The sequence below is a fragment of the Pistacia vera genome, unplaced genomic scaffold, assembly GCF_008641045.1.
Source record: "Pistacia vera cultivar Batoury unplaced genomic scaffold, PisVer_v2 Contig264, whole genome shotgun sequence".
In the NCBI taxonomy this organism is placed as follows: Eukaryota; Viridiplantae; Streptophyta; class Magnoliopsida; order Sapindales; family Anacardiaceae; genus Pistacia; species Pistacia vera.
The window spans coordinates 338907-356535 of NW_022196073.1; the positions used below are offsets into that span (position 1 = coordinate 338907).

At 34.5% G+C, this 17629-nt stretch overlaps 3 protein-coding genes across 6 annotated transcripts; 2 read left to right on the plus strand and 1 right to left on the minus strand.

Moving 5' to 3' along the window:
• The first annotated feature begins 2668 nt into the window (after positions 1-2668).
• LOC116132977 (zinc finger protein CONSTANS-LIKE 9) lies at positions 2669-7976 on the plus strand. Of its 4 annotated transcripts, none has more exons than XM_031418651.1 (5): positions 2669-2844; positions 3601-4316; positions 5286-5513; positions 6088-6392; positions 7052-7976. In XM_031418651.1, exons 2-5 carry the CDS (start codon positions 3723-3725, stop codon positions 7179-7181), a joined length of 1257 nt encoding a protein of 418 aa, XP_031274511.1. In that variant the 5' UTR covers positions 2669-2844; positions 3601-3722; the 3' UTR covers positions 7182-7976. The 4 variants fall into 4 exon arrangements, with proteins under 4 accessions (XP_031274511.1, XP_031274512.1, XP_031274513.1 ...); XM_031418652.1 differs by lacking the exon at positions 2669-2844 and having other exon boundaries at positions 3723-4316; positions 7052-7221; positions 7323-7976; XM_031418653.1 differs by lacking the exon at positions 2669-2844 and having other exon boundaries at positions 3723-4316; positions 7052-7209; positions 7323-7976.
• A 1362-nt stretch (positions 7977-9338) lies between these two features.
• LOC116132968 (RRP15-like protein) lies at positions 9339-12334 on the minus strand. The gene is given in 10 exon segments (XM_031418641.1): positions 9339-9415; positions 9519-9626; positions 9854-9927; positions 10380-10405; positions 10407-10441; positions 10565-10584; positions 10708-10789; positions 10916-11017; positions 11104-11553; positions 12244-12334. Coding segments are annotated over 9 exon segments (942 nt in total). The 5' UTR covers positions 11533-11553; positions 12244-12334; the 3' UTR covers positions 9339-9349.
• Positions 12335-15361: 3027 nt separating this feature from the next.
• On the plus strand, positions 15362-17247 carry LOC116132960 (probable E3 ubiquitin-protein ligase XERICO). The gene is made up of 2 exons (XM_031418628.1): positions 15362-15534; positions 16479-17247. The coding sequence occupies exon 2, from the start codon at positions 16569-16571 to the stop codon at positions 17037-17039; it is 471 nt and encodes a 156-aa protein (XP_031274488.1). The 5' UTR covers positions 15362-15534; positions 16479-16568; the 3' UTR covers positions 17040-17247.
• The last annotated feature ends 382 nt before the right edge of the window (positions 17248-17629 follow it).

Consider the following 17629-nt stretch of genomic DNA (forward strand, 5'->3'; position numbering starts at 1 on the left):
CTGACTGGCACAGCACTGGCGTGTACTTTTTGACTCTAAGCAACTATAGCTGTTTAATTCTATGCACTAAAATTCCACAACACCGGTCAATTCAAATTTGCTAACTAGTGGATTCCGCAAAGCAAATAGTAGTTGAGAAGTGTGGATTCCACGACATTATTTCAATGTAGATAGGGAAAATAAATAAAACATGAAAAGTAGATGGGAGATACTGTCTTCTTTTTCTGATTTTTTTTTTTTTTATTGAAAAGATGCAAGTGAAAGATACTAAGTTACAATATTAAAACTAAGAAAATAATAGGTTAATATTTTATATTTTAAGTGCATTTTACTAATTAAAGAGTCTTCAATTCTTTTTATTTTTTACATCATTTGGTGTCATTCAAGAAATCATCTTAGTGATTAGAAAATTATATTTTAAGACCCAATTTGAAGAGGCAAAGTGCTGAAATGCTTTATTTTCCATTTATAAATATTATATATATCATGTCTTTATTGGTAAATTTTATATGGCGTCAGAAACAAATTGACCCTATAATCTCGGGGGAAAACTAGACACACTTTAAAACTGAAAAAAAAAAAATTATTTTTTTATTTCCTAGTTTGCTCCCCAAGTTTGATGGTCTGAAGTACTACTGTGGTTGGTCAACATTTTACTATTATTGCTAAAAGTGTATAGAAAAGAGATAAAAATTAGAAAAAGGAGCCGTAGCCTTGACCATAATGTAGGTAAGTGGGGCACATATGGGCTTTGAGAAGCTCAATCATTTAACAGAGAGAAGGGCAGTTTAGGTAATTAAATAAAAAATAAATAGAAAAAGGGCGAAGCACTTTTCTGTCATGTGGGGTTGAATCTGACATGTCTTTTCTTTGTCCGTCCAGTGCCTCCTCACGTACAAATGCCTTATCCGAACTAATAGTTTTCCCTCACACTTTCTCATCTACACATTACTTTTCGTACTCTCTACCTCTTTCTTGCCATCTGTTTTTTTTTTTTTTTAAATTTATGAAGTATATTATATTTATTTTTCCTCCTTCATTTCACTTGATTTTTTTTTTTTTTAAAAAGAGTAAACGGCATAGTCCCATCCAAGGTTTGGCAAAATCTTATGTTGGTACCCCAAGTCTCATTTATTCCAGATTCCTACCCTTAAAGTAATGAAAAATGGTTAGATATAATAGCTCAGGGGTAAATTGGTCATTTTACAGAGGAAGTGCACATTAGCAGATTGTCGCCCTTAACAAAGCTCCGGCGCACATTACCCAACATCACCGCCAACGTTTTTTGCCATTTTTTCGGCAATTCTTCCACCCAAAATCACTCTTGTCACCACCATTTGGATCATCATCCTCCCCTCTACAAAACCTTACCCTTCACAACCCCTCATCACTTGCTGATCGCCAACCATGATAGCCGCCACATGTGACTGGTTTTCATCGGTCTCCACCGATGAATGGCCATTAAACGGTTCCTGGGGACATAGGGGTTTTGTAGATTTGGAGACGCTGGTTGCAGTGGTGATGTCCAATTAGATTTTTGTCATCGGAATCGACCGGAATCCAGCGAAGAACGACGAAAATCTAAGCCTGACAGCGTCGGCGATTGGAGGGGTCAATGAGTCAGGAACCAGAGAGGTTTTGGACGACGAACAATGGGGAAGGTGATGGAGGTGACCAGGGGGTTCAACGCCATCAAACACAACCCAGATCTGATGAAAACCGAAACAGTGCGCAGTCACTGAGGGTGTAATTGAAATAATTTCAAAATAAGATGGTTAATTTTAGTAATTTAAGGGTTAAAACATAATTTATTAATTTAAGGTTAAGGGCATTATAATAATTGCGTTCTCACTAACCTAAAAATTGTTAACATTGTTATTTTAAGGGTGGGAATGTGGAATAAATGGAACTTGGGGTACCAACTTGGGATTTTGTCAAACCTTGGGTGAGAATATGTCATTTAAATTCCAAAAAGCAAAATTGTCTTTTTTTGAATTTCCTTGTCACTCTTTCATTAGGAAATTGTACCATTTACCATGATCATCACAAAGAAGATGGAGGAATGATTAATTTAGAATTGTGAAACCAAATGGAGACCATTAAAGAATTGAAGAAGTATATGTATTTAATAACATATCCAGTGTGAATATTAAAAGAATTTAACTTTGAAGGCACTAATGAATGTGGAGTACACACTGCATTTGCGTCATCTCTAAGAAGAGGATTTGATTTGAGAATTTTAAGGTAATAATTTAAAGTAAGAAAAACAATTCGCACAGTGATAGATTAGATAGCCCTTGAGGCCGCCAAGTATCAAATACCCCAAAAGCGCAAAAGCAGAAACACGTGTACATTGAGTGAACTATTTATCCACAGAGAGTGTATTAAAAACAATAAAACAGATGGAAAAAAAAAATAGTATTATTAATTAGCCTTTTTCATAAAAGGATGCACCAACAAAAAAGAAAAAGGCCTAACTTTTCCTTTCACTATGAAAAGGACTTGGCCCCACTTCCCCCACCCACATTTAGGTTTTATTTTCATTCTAAATTTCTAATTTCATAAATTGGACTCAAATTGAGGGTATAAATAACCTTAAAATAGTAAAATTATTATTTATTATTTTATTATTAATCTATTTCTCTCTCATTGCACTTTTTATCAGCTTATGTCACATTTCATATGCACAAGACCCACTCTATCTATCTCTCTTGTACACACAGGGTTCTGGAAACCTCCTTCTTCTTTAATGGTTTTTCTTCTCTTATAACAATTTTTGTCATCTTTTTTTCATTATTATAATACACACTCTCTTTACCGATCTTGTCTTTTCTTTTACTCACGGTAATTTCTTATTTTTTCCTTGCTTTTTTTATATTTTTTTCTGGGTGTTTGTAGATTAAGTAAAAGTTTTTAATTTTGATATTAGATTTGCTTTGTTTCTCTTCTCTCTGCCTGTTTGTCTGAGAATATGGTGTTTGTTCTTTGTATATTGATTTTACTATTTTTTCTAGGTGGTTTTTGACAAATTTTTATGTGATTTAAATGATTTTTAGTGGGCTTGTTTTCTTTAAGATTTTCGTGTTTTTTGTTGACGAGAACTCCTTTTTTGTTCCTGTAGGTTTGATTCCTTTGTTTGGTATTTCTTATATGTAATATTACCACTTTACTAGCTCATAATTCTGAGACAAAGAACTTATTTTTTTAAAGAAATTTCAGCAAAGAAAAGCTTTTTTTTTTTTTAAATCTATTTCTCCTGGTTTATTTCAGAGATCAGCTTGCATAATTCACTAACGCCGTTCTCTTTTTCTCAGTCTCATGTTATGTGGAATTTTCTTGTCGTATGTTTGTTTCTTAGAGCTTGAAATTGCTCTGTGTTTTTATTTTTCTGCTGTGCTCTATTAGTTAGTTGGATTTATTTGTTTAGTTATATTTATCGGTTTGTTACTTTTGAGTATGCAACAGCGGGATTGATATGTAGCTACAAGATTTTGTTTTTATTTTTTTTTTTTGTATGTTTGCAGCAGTATTACGATTCAGTTTAAGATGATTTTTTTGTGGATTTGCACTAAATATTGTTTTTGCTTGATATTTTTGAAGGTTGAGACTGCAGTTAGGGGAATTCTGGTACACTTCAAGAAGCTATTCCTGTAGGTTGATTGATTGATTGATACATAGCTTTATTAGAAGTTTGTGATTGGAAGAAATCTTGAATTGAGAAAATGAGTTGCATATGTGATTTTTGTGGAGTTCAAAAATCCATTGTGTATTGCCGATCTGATGCAGCATGTTTATGTTTATCATGTGATCGAAATGTACATTCAGCTAATGCCTTGTCCAAACGTCATTCAAGGACCCTATTATGTGAAAGATGTAATTCACAGCCGGCGTTAGTTAGATGTGCTGAAGAGAGGGTCTCTCTTTGTCAGAGTTGTGATTGGCGCGGTCATGGAACCTCTACATTGGCTTCTGCACATAAGAGGCAAACGATCAACTGTTATTCTGGCTGCCCTTCAGCTTCTGAACTGTCTTCAATTTGGTCATTCGTTTTAGACTTTCCATCTGTCGGTGAATCTGCTTGTGAGCAGGAATTAGGTTTGATGAGTATTACTGATAACAGCATGAAGAATACCTGGGGCAATAATGAAGATACTATCACCCAAAATGCATCAGGTGGTGGTGTTGAGACTAATAATATGCGTGATGCTGATAAGTCAAGTGTTTGGGTTGGGTCTTCGTCCATGCCTGGACTTAACTCTTCAACACAGAATCTTGAACAAGCGCCTGGATCAGCTAATAATGCATCTTCGCCCAAGGTAAATGCCAGTTTTGTTTGAGTTCGTTATTTTTTCAGTTTTAATAAGCTTTTTCTTAGGAAATTCATGTATCTAGCATGTTGCTTTCTCAACAGTGTGCTGTACAGCACTGTAATAAACATCTAACATGCAGGGAACTGAGTTCCTTTGATGTAACAATCCATTTGTGGCCAAATACTGAACCATAGGAGAACAGTTTGATGATAATTGCTTTTTTCTGGGTTTTTCTCTTTAACAATATCCAGAAAAGGCAAGAAGTTGGTTGAAACATTTTAGGGTTAAGTTTCAGAGCAGATATTTTTTTGACTGGAAAGATATGGCAACCTCCCAAATATACTGCTTCCAAGAGTTGATTAAATTTGTTGGTTATGATAGTTCCGTACTGTTTGGAACATAATTTAACTTGAACTTATCGCATGACTTGTCTTGTGCCATACAAAAATGCTAGATGTAGCAGATTTTAAGACATTGCTGTATAGGTTTTTTATTCTTTGTGGCTCCCTTGGGTATGCCCTAATCCTTTATATGAACTAAATATGTTCCAATCTATAGTCTGTTTTATTGAAAACTGGGAAAATATTATTGCTAGTCACTTGTGGAGAAATATGATTTCTGTGTTTAATATGATCTTCTAGATATTAGTGAATCTGATTTCCGTTGTATTTGAAAATTATATTCATTGATGTATTATTCATAATCAATATTTGGTTTATGTATTTGAGATGAACTGCGTATTAATGGATACAGAGCTTATTAATTTCCCAGTTAAAACTTCTTTCTTAATGTGGAATGGCATCATATTCAGATTTCCAGTATGCATTACAATTTTTTTGTGTTGGGAAGTTGTTTTGATTATGAAGCTAGTTCACTAAATTAATGAGTACAGTGTTTGGGAAGTGTATGTGCTAATTTTCATGATATCTTGATTTGTTAAGGACCCTTGCAAATTTTCACTTCATTAATATGCAGTTATGCTGTCCTGGAACAAAAGTTCTTGCCTTCTGTGAAGATGATGATCTCTATGAGGACTTCAATATGGATGAAATGGATTTGAATCTTGAGAATTATGAAGAACTCTTTGGTGTAACTCTTAATCATTCAGAGGAGCTTTTTGAAAATGGGGGGATTGACAGCTTATTTGGGGCAAAGGAAATGTCTGCTGCAGATTCCAACTGCCAGGGTGCTGTTGCTGCTGAGGTTTTCTCATCTTGCTTTGTTCTTTCAACACTATCACTGTCACCTTACACCATATATTGTGTTTATAATTTGAGAATAACAGCACAATTTCAACAGTACCCCAAACGAAGGAAGATAAACTAAACTCTTAACAGTTGTCAATGTGACTAATAACCCAATCCTTTTACGTACATATATATTTCCTGTTTATTAGTGTGCATCCTTTATTTTCAAATGATCATTCTATTAATATTTATAGATATATTAGCCATGTTTATCAATATGAACTACTACTTAAATACTCCTGTAGTTGTAGTTGGAGTGCCCTTCAGAATTTTAGCATTTTATTCCAGAAGTTTCAACTGTAACCATTTGCAGAATATAGCAAATTTATTTTTTAATCGCTACCCTCCTTCAAATTTATTAGTTGTGATTTTCTTTGGCATGTTTCAACATGTGTAATACTGTCAGCCAATTGATGTGCTTGTTGTGCTAACATGCTCACTCTCTCTCATATTAGCCATACCATTCCATTTTAGCTGGGTTTTTGCATTTTACTTCCGAAATGATCTTATAATCCAATGTTCTTTTTCAGGGCTCATCAATTGGACTTGTAAACACAATGCAGCCAGCATGCAGCAATGCAGCATCTGCTGATTCCATGGTTAGTACAAAAACTGAACCTATAATTTGTTTCACGGGAAAGCAAGCACCCTCAAGCCTCTCTTTTTCTGGCCTTACTGGTGAGAGTAATGCTGGTGATTATCAAGATTGTGATTCTTCTTCAATGCTTCTCATGGGGGAGCCTCCATGGTGTCCTCCCTGTCCTGAGACTTCCTTTACATCAGCAAGCCGTAGTGAAGCAGTCATGCGTTACAAGGAAAAGAAGAAGACACGCAAGTAAGTATATAGACATAACTACTGTGGTGAGCTCAGTGTTAAACATAATAACTCTGAAAACAATTGTGGTTTTAGCTGCTTTATTTATTTATAGAATTATTGTGTTGCAGGCTTTTGGATGCAGATTTTTGCAGCTTTTTCTTTCTGCATTTCCTTCTTAGTTGTATACTATAGCATTTCCCTTTACTGGCTTAACGATATTGTGCCCTCAATTCTTTTTTTTTCCAATAGTATTACAATTTTCTGAGAATGAATTTTTAGTCAGTCAACTATGGTTGTAAATTTCAATGTATAAAGCGATGAATGCATAATCAATAATATAGATGAATGTGTTTATGGCTGATTTCCTGTTCATTCATAGGGATATGTTATTTGATATTATTTCTTAATGTGGATGACATGGTTGAATTTTAGTGGAAGTTTTGTTTATGGCATGAAGTAATTTCTTTTTGTGACCATGCTCTGCTCTGTCTGATGGGTGAGAAGAAAATTATTATGACCTCGTGTGTTTACCAGTGGTTGTTTATACATGAAATACTTACTGCAACGATGTGTAAATATTTATTTATGTTTCACTTCCATCTGGATGATAAGGTTGAATTTTGCACATAACACATGAGGAATTTAATTGCTTGACAGTTGTCTTGTATTTGTGATAGGTTTGACAAAAGAGTTAGGTATGCCTCTCGCAAAGCAAGGGCTGATGTCAGAAAACGTGTGAAGGGGCGCTTCGTCAAAGCTGGTGATGCTTATGATTATGATCCTCTCAACCATACCAGAAGCTGCTGAGTACAATTTTTAACCATTCTTTAAAAAGGAAAGAAACAAGGAATGTTTAGTTGAAAAGCGTCAGTTATTATTGCCTAAGTAATGGATGACTTGATGCATGTTTTTACTGTGAAATGACAAAACTGCATGGTTGTATCTCAGGGCCTAGGTTCTTATGAGGAGAAAGGGGTGGATGTAAAAATATCCGCTTTCCAATGCGTCAACAATAAAATTCAAGTGCAGATGGCTGATTCCCCTTACCATAAAAGATGGATGGATCAATACAGATTCTGACCAGAGTGCTTGAGGCTATGCGATATAATCATTTCCACTATGTCTTTGGGCAAGTTCATCTGCCCAATTCTTTACTAGGAGGAGGATGTTTGTTGCTGCTTCAGTCATATCTATGCTTCCTTGTTCACTATCTCTACTGTTAATCTTTCTTCTACTTGTTTGCACTCTGGCGCGTCTATAAAGGAACTACCATGGTGGGCAGCCGATCTCACAGTTGCCAAGTCTGGGGCAAAAAGCTTGATAGCTGTAGTTTTAACTCTTGTTTTTCATTTAACATGTATAGCAATAGAATCTATATATGCAGTTGAGAGAGAGTATTAATGCCTGGTCGGAGAGCAGGGATGAAGCTGGGCAAAGAACTATTCTGTTTGGTTTTTCATGGACGTGTATAGCTCATGATATAATTGTATATGCATATTTAAGAGGATGAGGATGTAGCCTTTGTTATTTTTGTTTTTACTTGCCATCACTAAAGGATTACTTACTGTAATAAAATGCTACGATTTGTAGCTATTATTACTTTATCTTTTGTTGTTAATCGAATATCCGTATTATTCTAGCGATTTTTGTTATAAATTTATCTTGTTTTGATCAAGATTCATTCTGATGGTAAGTGAGACTTTGAAAGGAGGAATGATCTTTTTTAGAACGAAAATTTGACGCATCTGGTTTTGTAGGTTTCAATCCAGAATATCATGACCCTCCTCCTAAACACAAGGGAAAGCAAAGATCCAAAATTATAAAGTGGAGGTGAGTTGATCATTTAAAATTGATGCTTCACTCATTTCTTGTTCTAGAGATGGAATGAAAAGGTTGATGCAAAATTTCACAGCTCATTATACTATTATAACTGGCTTTCATCATCCCATTACCATTTTCTTCATATCTACATTTAATTTGTAATTCCAATTCGATAACATGGCGGCTCTTCATATATTTCACATGAAAACACATTTCACTCATCTAGTAGATCAGACCAGGGTCCGCTGGCATTAAACTTACAATCATGATTTATCGTGTAATAAAAATTTAATTTTTCGAATTGTATATTATAGGATACACATTTTTTTTTAAAATAAATAAAATAATAAAAAATTTCTAAAAATTAATATCATTCCAAAGATTAATTAAAGAATTTTGTGACATTATCAGCTTTAAATTATCGTATTACGTAATCAAAATTAATCACAAAATTAAGAATATATATCATTTCTTCTCAACCATTAATATTATTTCAAAGATCAATGTCAATATCTATGTCTCCACTTGTATTATTATTATCATACAAAATAGGTAACATATGTTCCTTTTCACTTTCTTCATACAACATAGATATACTTGAACAAGTTTTAATAAACTGGGTTGGGTGACCCAAATCCAACCCAAATTTTTTTTGGGCCTTTGACCCAAATTAATAAAACCGTATCAATATTTTTAAGGAAAACGAATGAATACATATCGTATCGTAAATACATATCAATATATCGAAAGATTTATAATACACTCTCTGATATGTATTGTTGACAACCAGTATCGAATCATATCGTAGGATACGTACCACCTATCTTAAGATACTAATAACCATCCTTATAACAAATTAACAATATGATTAAAAAAGGGTCGTACATTCTCTAATCTCCTGCAAGAATTCATGGCTCCGTGCCACCCGACTCCCAAAAACCCGATTTCTTCATTTGAACCTATTCAACCAATTAAGCTAAACCAACGGACGCATATTTAAAAGCTTATTGTTGATGGAGGAGGCCCCTTTTTTCTTTTTTCACCTCAGGGATAAATTGTTGCTTACATTTCCGATTAAATGTCATAGTGACAAAACTTGATTCTACACATTCCAAACAAAATTTAGCACCCAAAAAACAAAATTTATCATACAATCAATCAGCATCAGAACTATCATCCTCTTCCGACATTCTTCCAACATCATCTTCTGCAGCAGTATCCTGCAAGGACATTGCAAGACATCAATATTCAAGGAAGAAAACGGACAGGAGCTTGATTATACAGTATCATGTCTAGAAATTTAGCAAGCACAAAAGTTCTTACAGGCATCTTATCCCAATCCTTCAATTTGGAACTGGTTAGCATGTAATTATCACGTAATGGAGCCCAAGCAGGCCCTTCTCCTTCTGCATTGCTTGATGAGACATGACCCTGCATATCATAAAACAATGAAACTATTAAGTGGAGTTGTGGAACGAAGTCAAATTTTCCATTAACCAACTATATCCATGCTTGAATATCTTTTTTATCCGTTATCAAAATTCAAAAACCAAGTCTAACAGCTATTCTTTTCTCAAGGGTTCTAACTTGTTATTTCCTTGCAGTTACAACCATAAGAACTAGACACGATGTAAAAGAAAAATGGAGAACTTGCAAACCTTAGAGGCAGCATCAGTTGCTGATGTCTTGCCCAACTCTGAAAGGAATGCTTCTTTCCTTCGCTTATTTATCACTGGCAGGATTTAGACAACACACATTTAGAATTGGATGAAGATGATGAAAAAAAAAAAAATAACACCAACACAAGAAGTGCAATTCAAATACTTAGCAAAACTATAGGGTCAATCATGGGAAAAACAAATTAGCTGATGTTTAATGATATTGTGAAGTCAAGCTAACCATTAACAACAGCAAAACATGGTTTCTGCAAGACTAGAAGTAATATGAGGTACATGAGAAGTAGCATGTATCATTCTCTAGTGCGCATGAGCCTGGATCATACTTATCCCAAGCACCAACCTAGTCTATTGAAATGAACAAAACTATCATAACATGAGACCCGTATAATTTACTATTAAGTTGTAAATCGATTCTGGTATGATAATTCAAATCCATTCTGAAACTTAACTAGAAAAATGGCACAATAAAAGAGAGTGGTACAAATTGTAGAGCATGTCATTCAGCATACCTTTGCATCTTTAGACCTCGAAGTTCAACCCTTTTTGAGCATTTTGCGCCTTGTTTACCTGCATAATTACCAATAGCAGAGTTCAAGACTCAATACAGCATGAAAGGCCAAACCTAACCCAAAAAGTAAATGAAGATAACTATCAAAAAGAAAATATGTGAATCTTCACAAAGAAACTTACAGCATTGAATAACTTGACAACTGAAACTCCAGCAACACACATGTAAATACTAAGTTAGTATAGAAATGCAATAAACGTGGAGCAGAAAAGGTGCATTTGTCATGACTACTAGACCAAAAAAAAAAAAAAACAACAGTTTGTACCTCCTTTCGTAGCAACACCAATGAGAAACTTTTCATGTGAGTCCAAGTAATTAGCAGGCTTCACATGCCCCTTCTCTCCTGCCTATCATGGTAGAAAAGCTAATATATAATATCAATCTAATTGCAATAAAAAGAGAAATTAAACACACACATACTGCCATTTCAAAAAATCAGAAAAGAGTATTTTTGAAACTAAGTTTTGTCTTACCAAGTGGTTTTCTTTCTTAGTCTCTCCCTTGACCTTGCGCTCAACTTCCTCTTCAGCAAGCTTCTCAGCAACAAGCTTCTTGTGTGCTGATAACACAGGACCCTGCAAAGCCAACAAAATTCATACAACTCCCATGTATTTACTTAAAAAAAAATTAAAATCACAAGTCAATCAAGAAAGTAGCTTACAAGTGAATCTTCAGCTACACTATTTTTTATGATGCTCTTAAATGCCATCTTGAACGCTCTAGAACCTTCTGTAAAACTTGCAATTCCAGGCTGAATTTCAGCACTTTCTTCATCATCAGAAAATTCTTCATTTTCGGAGTTTATATCCATTCCATCTTCAGAAGAATCCCCACCTTCTGCCTCATGATTGTGAGAAGAAAGTGACATATCGCCTCTGATCTCAGAGGCGGCTGGCTCCTCTCCATCATCATCTGAATTGTACTCTCTTACCCTCTTGCGAAACAGTTTTCTCATCTTCTGATTTATTTTAACCTTCTTTCCACTGCCTGGCATCACCTTTAATTTCTTCTTTGCCTTACTTCCCTTTTTACCTAATTTCCTCTTTCTTGGACCTCTTTCTACTACTGGCATATGTACTTCCTCGGCCATGGTCTGCTTCTATTTCTTAACCTACCATAATCGAACACAAGTAATCAAATTGCATTAACCCCAAAAGAGTAATAATGAAAATATCATTCAGAATACTGTGACAATAACATACTTTGTTAAGTAAATAATCAATTTCTCTTCTTGATTCTTTTTATATCATAGTTCAAACAGATTTTAAAATACATCCTGCTTCCAAAATTCAAGCCAACTAATAACAATAAACTCTAACTGGGATAAATACTACTGAAAATGCTGCTGGTAAAAATTTTCAACCAAACCTATCAACAAAATCTAAAAAGACAATCAATTTCTTTTCAATAAAATAAGTACACACCCATAAAAGAAAAAATGACCCCGTTTGATAATAGTTGTTAATCAAATTTTCATATAGAACTAGTTACAAAGTTAAGAAACACGCTAAAAGAGTCAACACAGCTACGAAACAGCCCATTCCTTAAACCAAAAGTACAAGTACCTATTAATAATAAGTAACAATTAAAACTATGTAGCTTATGAAAATAGAAGATACTCATTAATAAAACAACATGACAGAACATGAATATGAACATAAACCTAGCAGCTACTACTCTCACAAACCTTTTATCAAACACGTTAAAGTAGTGTAAACATTTGAACAAGCAAGTACTAAATCAGCTAACCAACAATAACAAAGGCAGAGAAACGAAATTGAGAGAAGCTGAGGAGACATACCGGCGGTTAGAGAGACAGAAGAAAGAAGAAGAGAGGGGGGCTTGAGAACGGTAGTAGAAGAAAAACAAAATAGATGACAATGAGATTAGGGCTCGGTGCTGGGCTACAGCCTCCAAAGTGAAATTATAAAAAAAATTGGGCCACACTATAGCCGGGCCCAGAAAATTCGCACATCCTGGTTTTAATAAGATTATATCAACCAGAACGACATCGTATGCTTCAATGAGGTATAAGTTTCAATAACATCGAAAATATAGTGCTTAAAATAATAAATTTTAATTTCAAAATCTCTTTAAAATCTAGGGATGCTTCGTGTGGGATTAGTTACATTCTCTCCCACTCAATCCCGAGCTTTCACACTTAAAAGGTAATTGGTTAGGTGGAGGGACTCAAGACCTCTCTAATACATTTTTGTTATAGAATTCATTACGTTTGGTTGTAAAATCATGATGAGTTTATTATGTGATTTAAAAATTGGGTTTATAAACTCTATATAAAGAAATCATTTAAGAAAATAATGCATGTATTTGCTTTAACAAGTGAAGTGAAGACAAGACATTGTTATAATTATACAGAAATAATATAATTGTTGGTTTGTGAAGATGTCACATTCAGTGGGTGTGGTTGATGAGCATGGTCATGGTGACACTCTCAGACAGGCACAGCATAAAATTAACCCACAAAATCAGACACGTGTATGGCAACAGATGGGTGGGCACGTGAACTTCATCACCTCATTTATCTGTCTCTTATTTTGCTTCGCATTCAATGCACTTGCCTTGCCTCTTCATGTTTTCTATTTTTTTTTTTTTTCTTTTTAACTAACAGTAACTCTCTTTCTTCTCTTTTCAGAGCTACTTATCCCAAAACTTTTGTTCTCGACGTTGTTGACACACACATTTCAATCCTGCTGCTGCATTCTGGATCCCTATTTTTGTTTTTTTTCCCCATTTTCTCATTTACAAAATACAAACCCACGCAACTACGTCTCTGCTTTATAAACCTTTTGTCGGTGAATTCATTCATCCTTTTATAATAAAATAATGTTTTCATACATCCATAATTAAGCATCTATCTCACAACTAAATATCATAACACGTGTACTCGTTTAGAGTACAGAACGTGGTTAGTTTGATTATGTCCTAGACCTAGAGGCTTCTGATAATTAAAGTTTTTGATAAAGATCTTGAATGAAGTGGAACTCAACTCATAATATTATATTCACAAACCTAAAATTAGTTGTAGTTATGCTTTCGCTATCAATCAACATTGAGAAGTAGATCTCTTCTAAATTAGTAAGGCAGATCGGATTTCAAAAAAAAAAGAAAAAAAATCTTGGTTAAGTTTGGAAATTCTCATCACATTCACATTAATATTATATAAACCGGAGTTTGAAAACTCAATATAGCAAGTAATAATCTTGGAGTTTCGACCTGCCGTGTATATACATAAAAGTCATTTTTGAAGAAACAAGAGGCAAGTCAAGAAGCATCAGTTGATGAGATAAGATAATTTAAATTAGTGTTTGGTAGCTCCAGTTGGCTTTAGGTTTGTTAGGCAACTAAGAGACAAGTTTTATTACCTCATTTAACAGTCAATATCACCCCCACTTGTTATATATGGAAGCAAGCTAGCAATTTTTTTTGTAGTTATCAGAAAAAACTCTCTTACTTGACAAAATATGTAATTTGTATTACTGTTCTGTGAAGTATCTCTTTCTTCTATATTTGAGAATTCCAACCTCTATTGCTTTCTCTCTCTTACTGAGTCTACTCACTATAAAAATTTCATTCACATTTAAACAATCAGATATAGAATTGCATACAGACAAAAAAACCCTTTGATTTGATGTATCGACTAACCAAACGGGTTGCTCTTTCTAGAGTTGCCTACATTATATAACAACTCCATAGTCCATACCAACCAAATGTATTTTTTTTTTCCTTCATTCCTGTAAAGATGAGGCTACCCTAGCTAAAACTCTATGTATATAAGACATATAACGATGGGGACATGAAAAAAACAGATACATTACCTTGACTCTTGAGAGAAAAAGAATCTAATAATGGATGTTAGGATTCATTTCATTTCATCCAATGTTGATGGGACATGACATGCTTTAATCTTCGTTACATGGGCTCATTACATTGTCACATTTCAGGGACACTTGCCACCTGGATTACAACGCTGCTGATTAGGGGTGACCTACAGGCCCAGGAACTGTCCCAATCTTGGTCTATCCCATTGGAAAGTTGACACGTACCCAACAAAAATACAATCAAAGGAGTGAATATCTGTTCACCCAAACAAGCATGTCAATTTAGCTGACACACGTGCATAAAGGTTCACGCATGCGTGGTATAGAAGAGGGACACATTGGCAACTGGCTTTGAATGTGAGAAACATGACATGTCTAGGTAGGCGACAGCTAATCAGAGAATAAATGCCACTTGTCATTGTACAAGTAAGATATGAGATATGTGAATACCATCATTCAATTTCACTATGTCAAATAAGGCCAAATCTTCTTGTCATTTTTCCTGCATTGATTCATATCTTACCTTGAAGTTCGGTGAGACCAACTTTCTCATTTAATGTTGTTGTGAAGAAGACAAACTTGCTGCTGACAGTCTTACACTAACTGTTGAAGCCTCTGTGAGGGTAGAAACTTGTGTAAAAATAAATGACCCTCCAAGGTTAAAACCCTCGCTTATAATTATTACTGGGTTATGCAATATCTTTTAATTTAGTGCATTTAAAATTATCTTTTAACTATACAAGTGAATCGATTGAAAAGACTTGAAGTGAAATGGTAGAATTTTGTTAAGACTGTGTTTGACAAAGTCAAAACAGATAATAATAAAAATAAAAGTAACTGAAAAATTAAGGAAACTTGAAGAAAGGAAAAGAAAACATAAAACCTAAAAAGAGGCAAAATAGAACAAGATTACAAGAAAGAAAGAAAGGTAATGATATAAAGTAACCATGGTTAGTGAAGAGCAGACAACAGAGTCCGCAAAACACGGAAGACTAATCATGGTTAAGTTAAGTAACTTGATGACAGTAGTAACTAGTAAGAGGAGTTTGCGGTGGGACCACTTGTTTTGGTTTGTATATAAAGAGGACGAGGAGAGCAAGGAAGAGGAGAGTTGCTTGCTGTTATCAACCTAAACAAATTTACATTTATGTTATTGTGATTGTATACTTGCAAGCTATACACAATTACTCTTGATTTTATGAATATCTTGTTAAGTTCTTCTTCTTGATATTTCAACCTCAACTTTACTTTGTGTAAGTCTCTTTAATTATTTCCCTTGTGTTTTTTCCTTTGTGGGTATTCTTTGAAATGTTCATTTTTTTCATCAACTGATTTAATGAAAGCTGTGCTTTTTTGGGAGTTACATGAAAAAATGTTAGGTCTTTTGTCACACTTGGTGTTATAAAGTTATGAGCGTTTTATGTTTTCTTTTTTTATTTGGTTTTGTTTCAATCTCTTTTTCTGTGAGGATGATCTCCTGTATTATCACAGTATTGAGCATTTTCGTTGTTTGCCCAACTGTGATATCAATTTCTGAGTCTTAGTTCAGTTAGATCTTGATCATGCTTTTGTTATTGGTTTAAAGGGATGTTCATGTTGACATTAGTTTTTGCAAGGATTCTACCTTCGCTGTTCTTTAATCCTTGAACTTTGTGATTCATGGGCTTTGGATCTTTTTGATTCATTTTAAGATGATTTATCTAACTTGGTTAATTGTATTCATATTTCCATTTTCAATAATTGTCAAAAATGGGTTATAAACTTTTGATCGTTTTAAGCCTATGTTATAGGTTTTCCCCTAATCCTTGAAAATAGCTTATTATATGCCGGCAGTTTGGCGGTTGATAAATAGTCATCTGATTCATATCATCATCAATATTTTCCTTGTAATTTTACTGTTTACAGTAATTGTGGTTGTAATATGATATCATCCTCCGTGTGTTATACTAATATTCATGTTCCGTTGATTCTGTTGTGGGTTTATTGCGGCTTTGATCTGTTTACCTCTCTGGCTTGTTTCTGGGATTTTGTTGTCCCCATTAGTCTTGTTCAAGATTTTCACTTCTCTTGTAATGTAATTTTAAAAATTTTGAGATGATGTTTGTCTAATTTGGGTTCTCTGCATCTCCATTTAGTTTATTCTCATTGACTTGTGGCCTTTGAATGATATTCTAATGACCCATTCATTACTTTTCAGATATCCAGGAAGGAAAGACAACATTTTGCCCGCAAATTGATTCAATATCTCAAGCTGAGTTCCTCAAAGACATAAATTTTATCTCAGAAAATGGGCCTCTCAAGTCTTCCAGCTCCATCAGAAGGAGTGTTGTGTGTAATTTTAGTAAACACTGCTTTATCAATCTCTATCGTTAAAGGCATAGTCCGATCAATCCTCCAAGTTGTTGGTATCCATCTTTCCGAATCATCACCTTCATCCACATCGTCGGATTCACCTCAACCCACCAGCGAATCATATGATGTATGTTTAAGTCCTCCAGTTAGTTACCTTGAAGAGTTTCGGAGCCAGAACCCTGCAATCAAGTTTGACACATTGTGCCTTTGTAAACATCCTGAACATGAGTGTTCTGTATGTTTGACACAGTTTGAGCCTGAATCGGAGATAAACAGGCTGTCTTGTGGTCATCTGTTTCATAAAGTTTGCTTGGAGAAGTGGCTGGACTATTGGAATGTAACATGCCCTCTTTGCAGGACACCATTGATTCCTGAGCTTGAAGAGGACCCCTCTTGCTTCTGGTAAAGTGTTTTGAGTAGTTGGTTGAGTTTGAGTCTGAGGAAACTTCATGTACAGCGTGTAGTGTACAGTTACCTTTGCACATGTAACGGCTTGGGTGTAGTGTGATGGATGTTTTATGTGCGAATTGAAGCTTGATATTTTGATGGGTCGTTGGGAAACCAAATTTTATTGTATATATTGTGAGGTTTTATGGCATATATCTTTACTGTGATCTTAAAGTTCGTATTGAGGTTTTTGGTTCCTTTTTACAGAATGTTTTGTGATTAATAAAAGTGACTGCTAACTACAACCAAGTCCTGGTGGGATGATAAAAAGATGAATTTAGGAATGTAATTACATTGAGATTTACTGATGTTTCAATATGACAATGATTAAGAACTCGCTTAACAACCTGAGATTTGGTTGGACATGTTATCACAAAAGCAATTGTTTCAAAAGTGTGAAAAGGAAATGCATTACTTGGATCATAGCTGTATGATGGATAAGACTGGAGAAATGGAAATTTGATTATTAACACGGAAACTGCATAAATTACGTGGTCCTTGTTCAGTGCAGTTCCTGGTTCTCAGAGGAGAAAACTGTTTCATGATGTT

Excerpts from the sequence above, each read along its gene's own strand:
- LOC116132960 (XM_031418628.1), top strand. The coding sequence starts at position 16,569 with ATGGGCCTCTCAAGTCTTCCAGCTCCATCAGAAGGAGTGTTGTGTGTA.
- LOC116132977 (XM_031418651.1), top strand. The coding sequence starts at position 3,723 with ATGAGTTGCATATGTGATTTTTGTGGAGTTCAAAAATCCATTGTGTAT. Across the intron at positions 4,317-5,285 it reads ATAATGCATCTTCGCCCAAG|TTATGCTGTCCTGGAACAAA; the intron begins GTAAATGCCAGT and ends ATTAATATGCAG. Across the intron at positions 6,393-7,051 it reads GAAAAGAAGAAGACACGCAA|GTTTGACAAAAGAGTTAGGT; the intron begins GTAAGTATATAG and ends TATTTGTGATAG.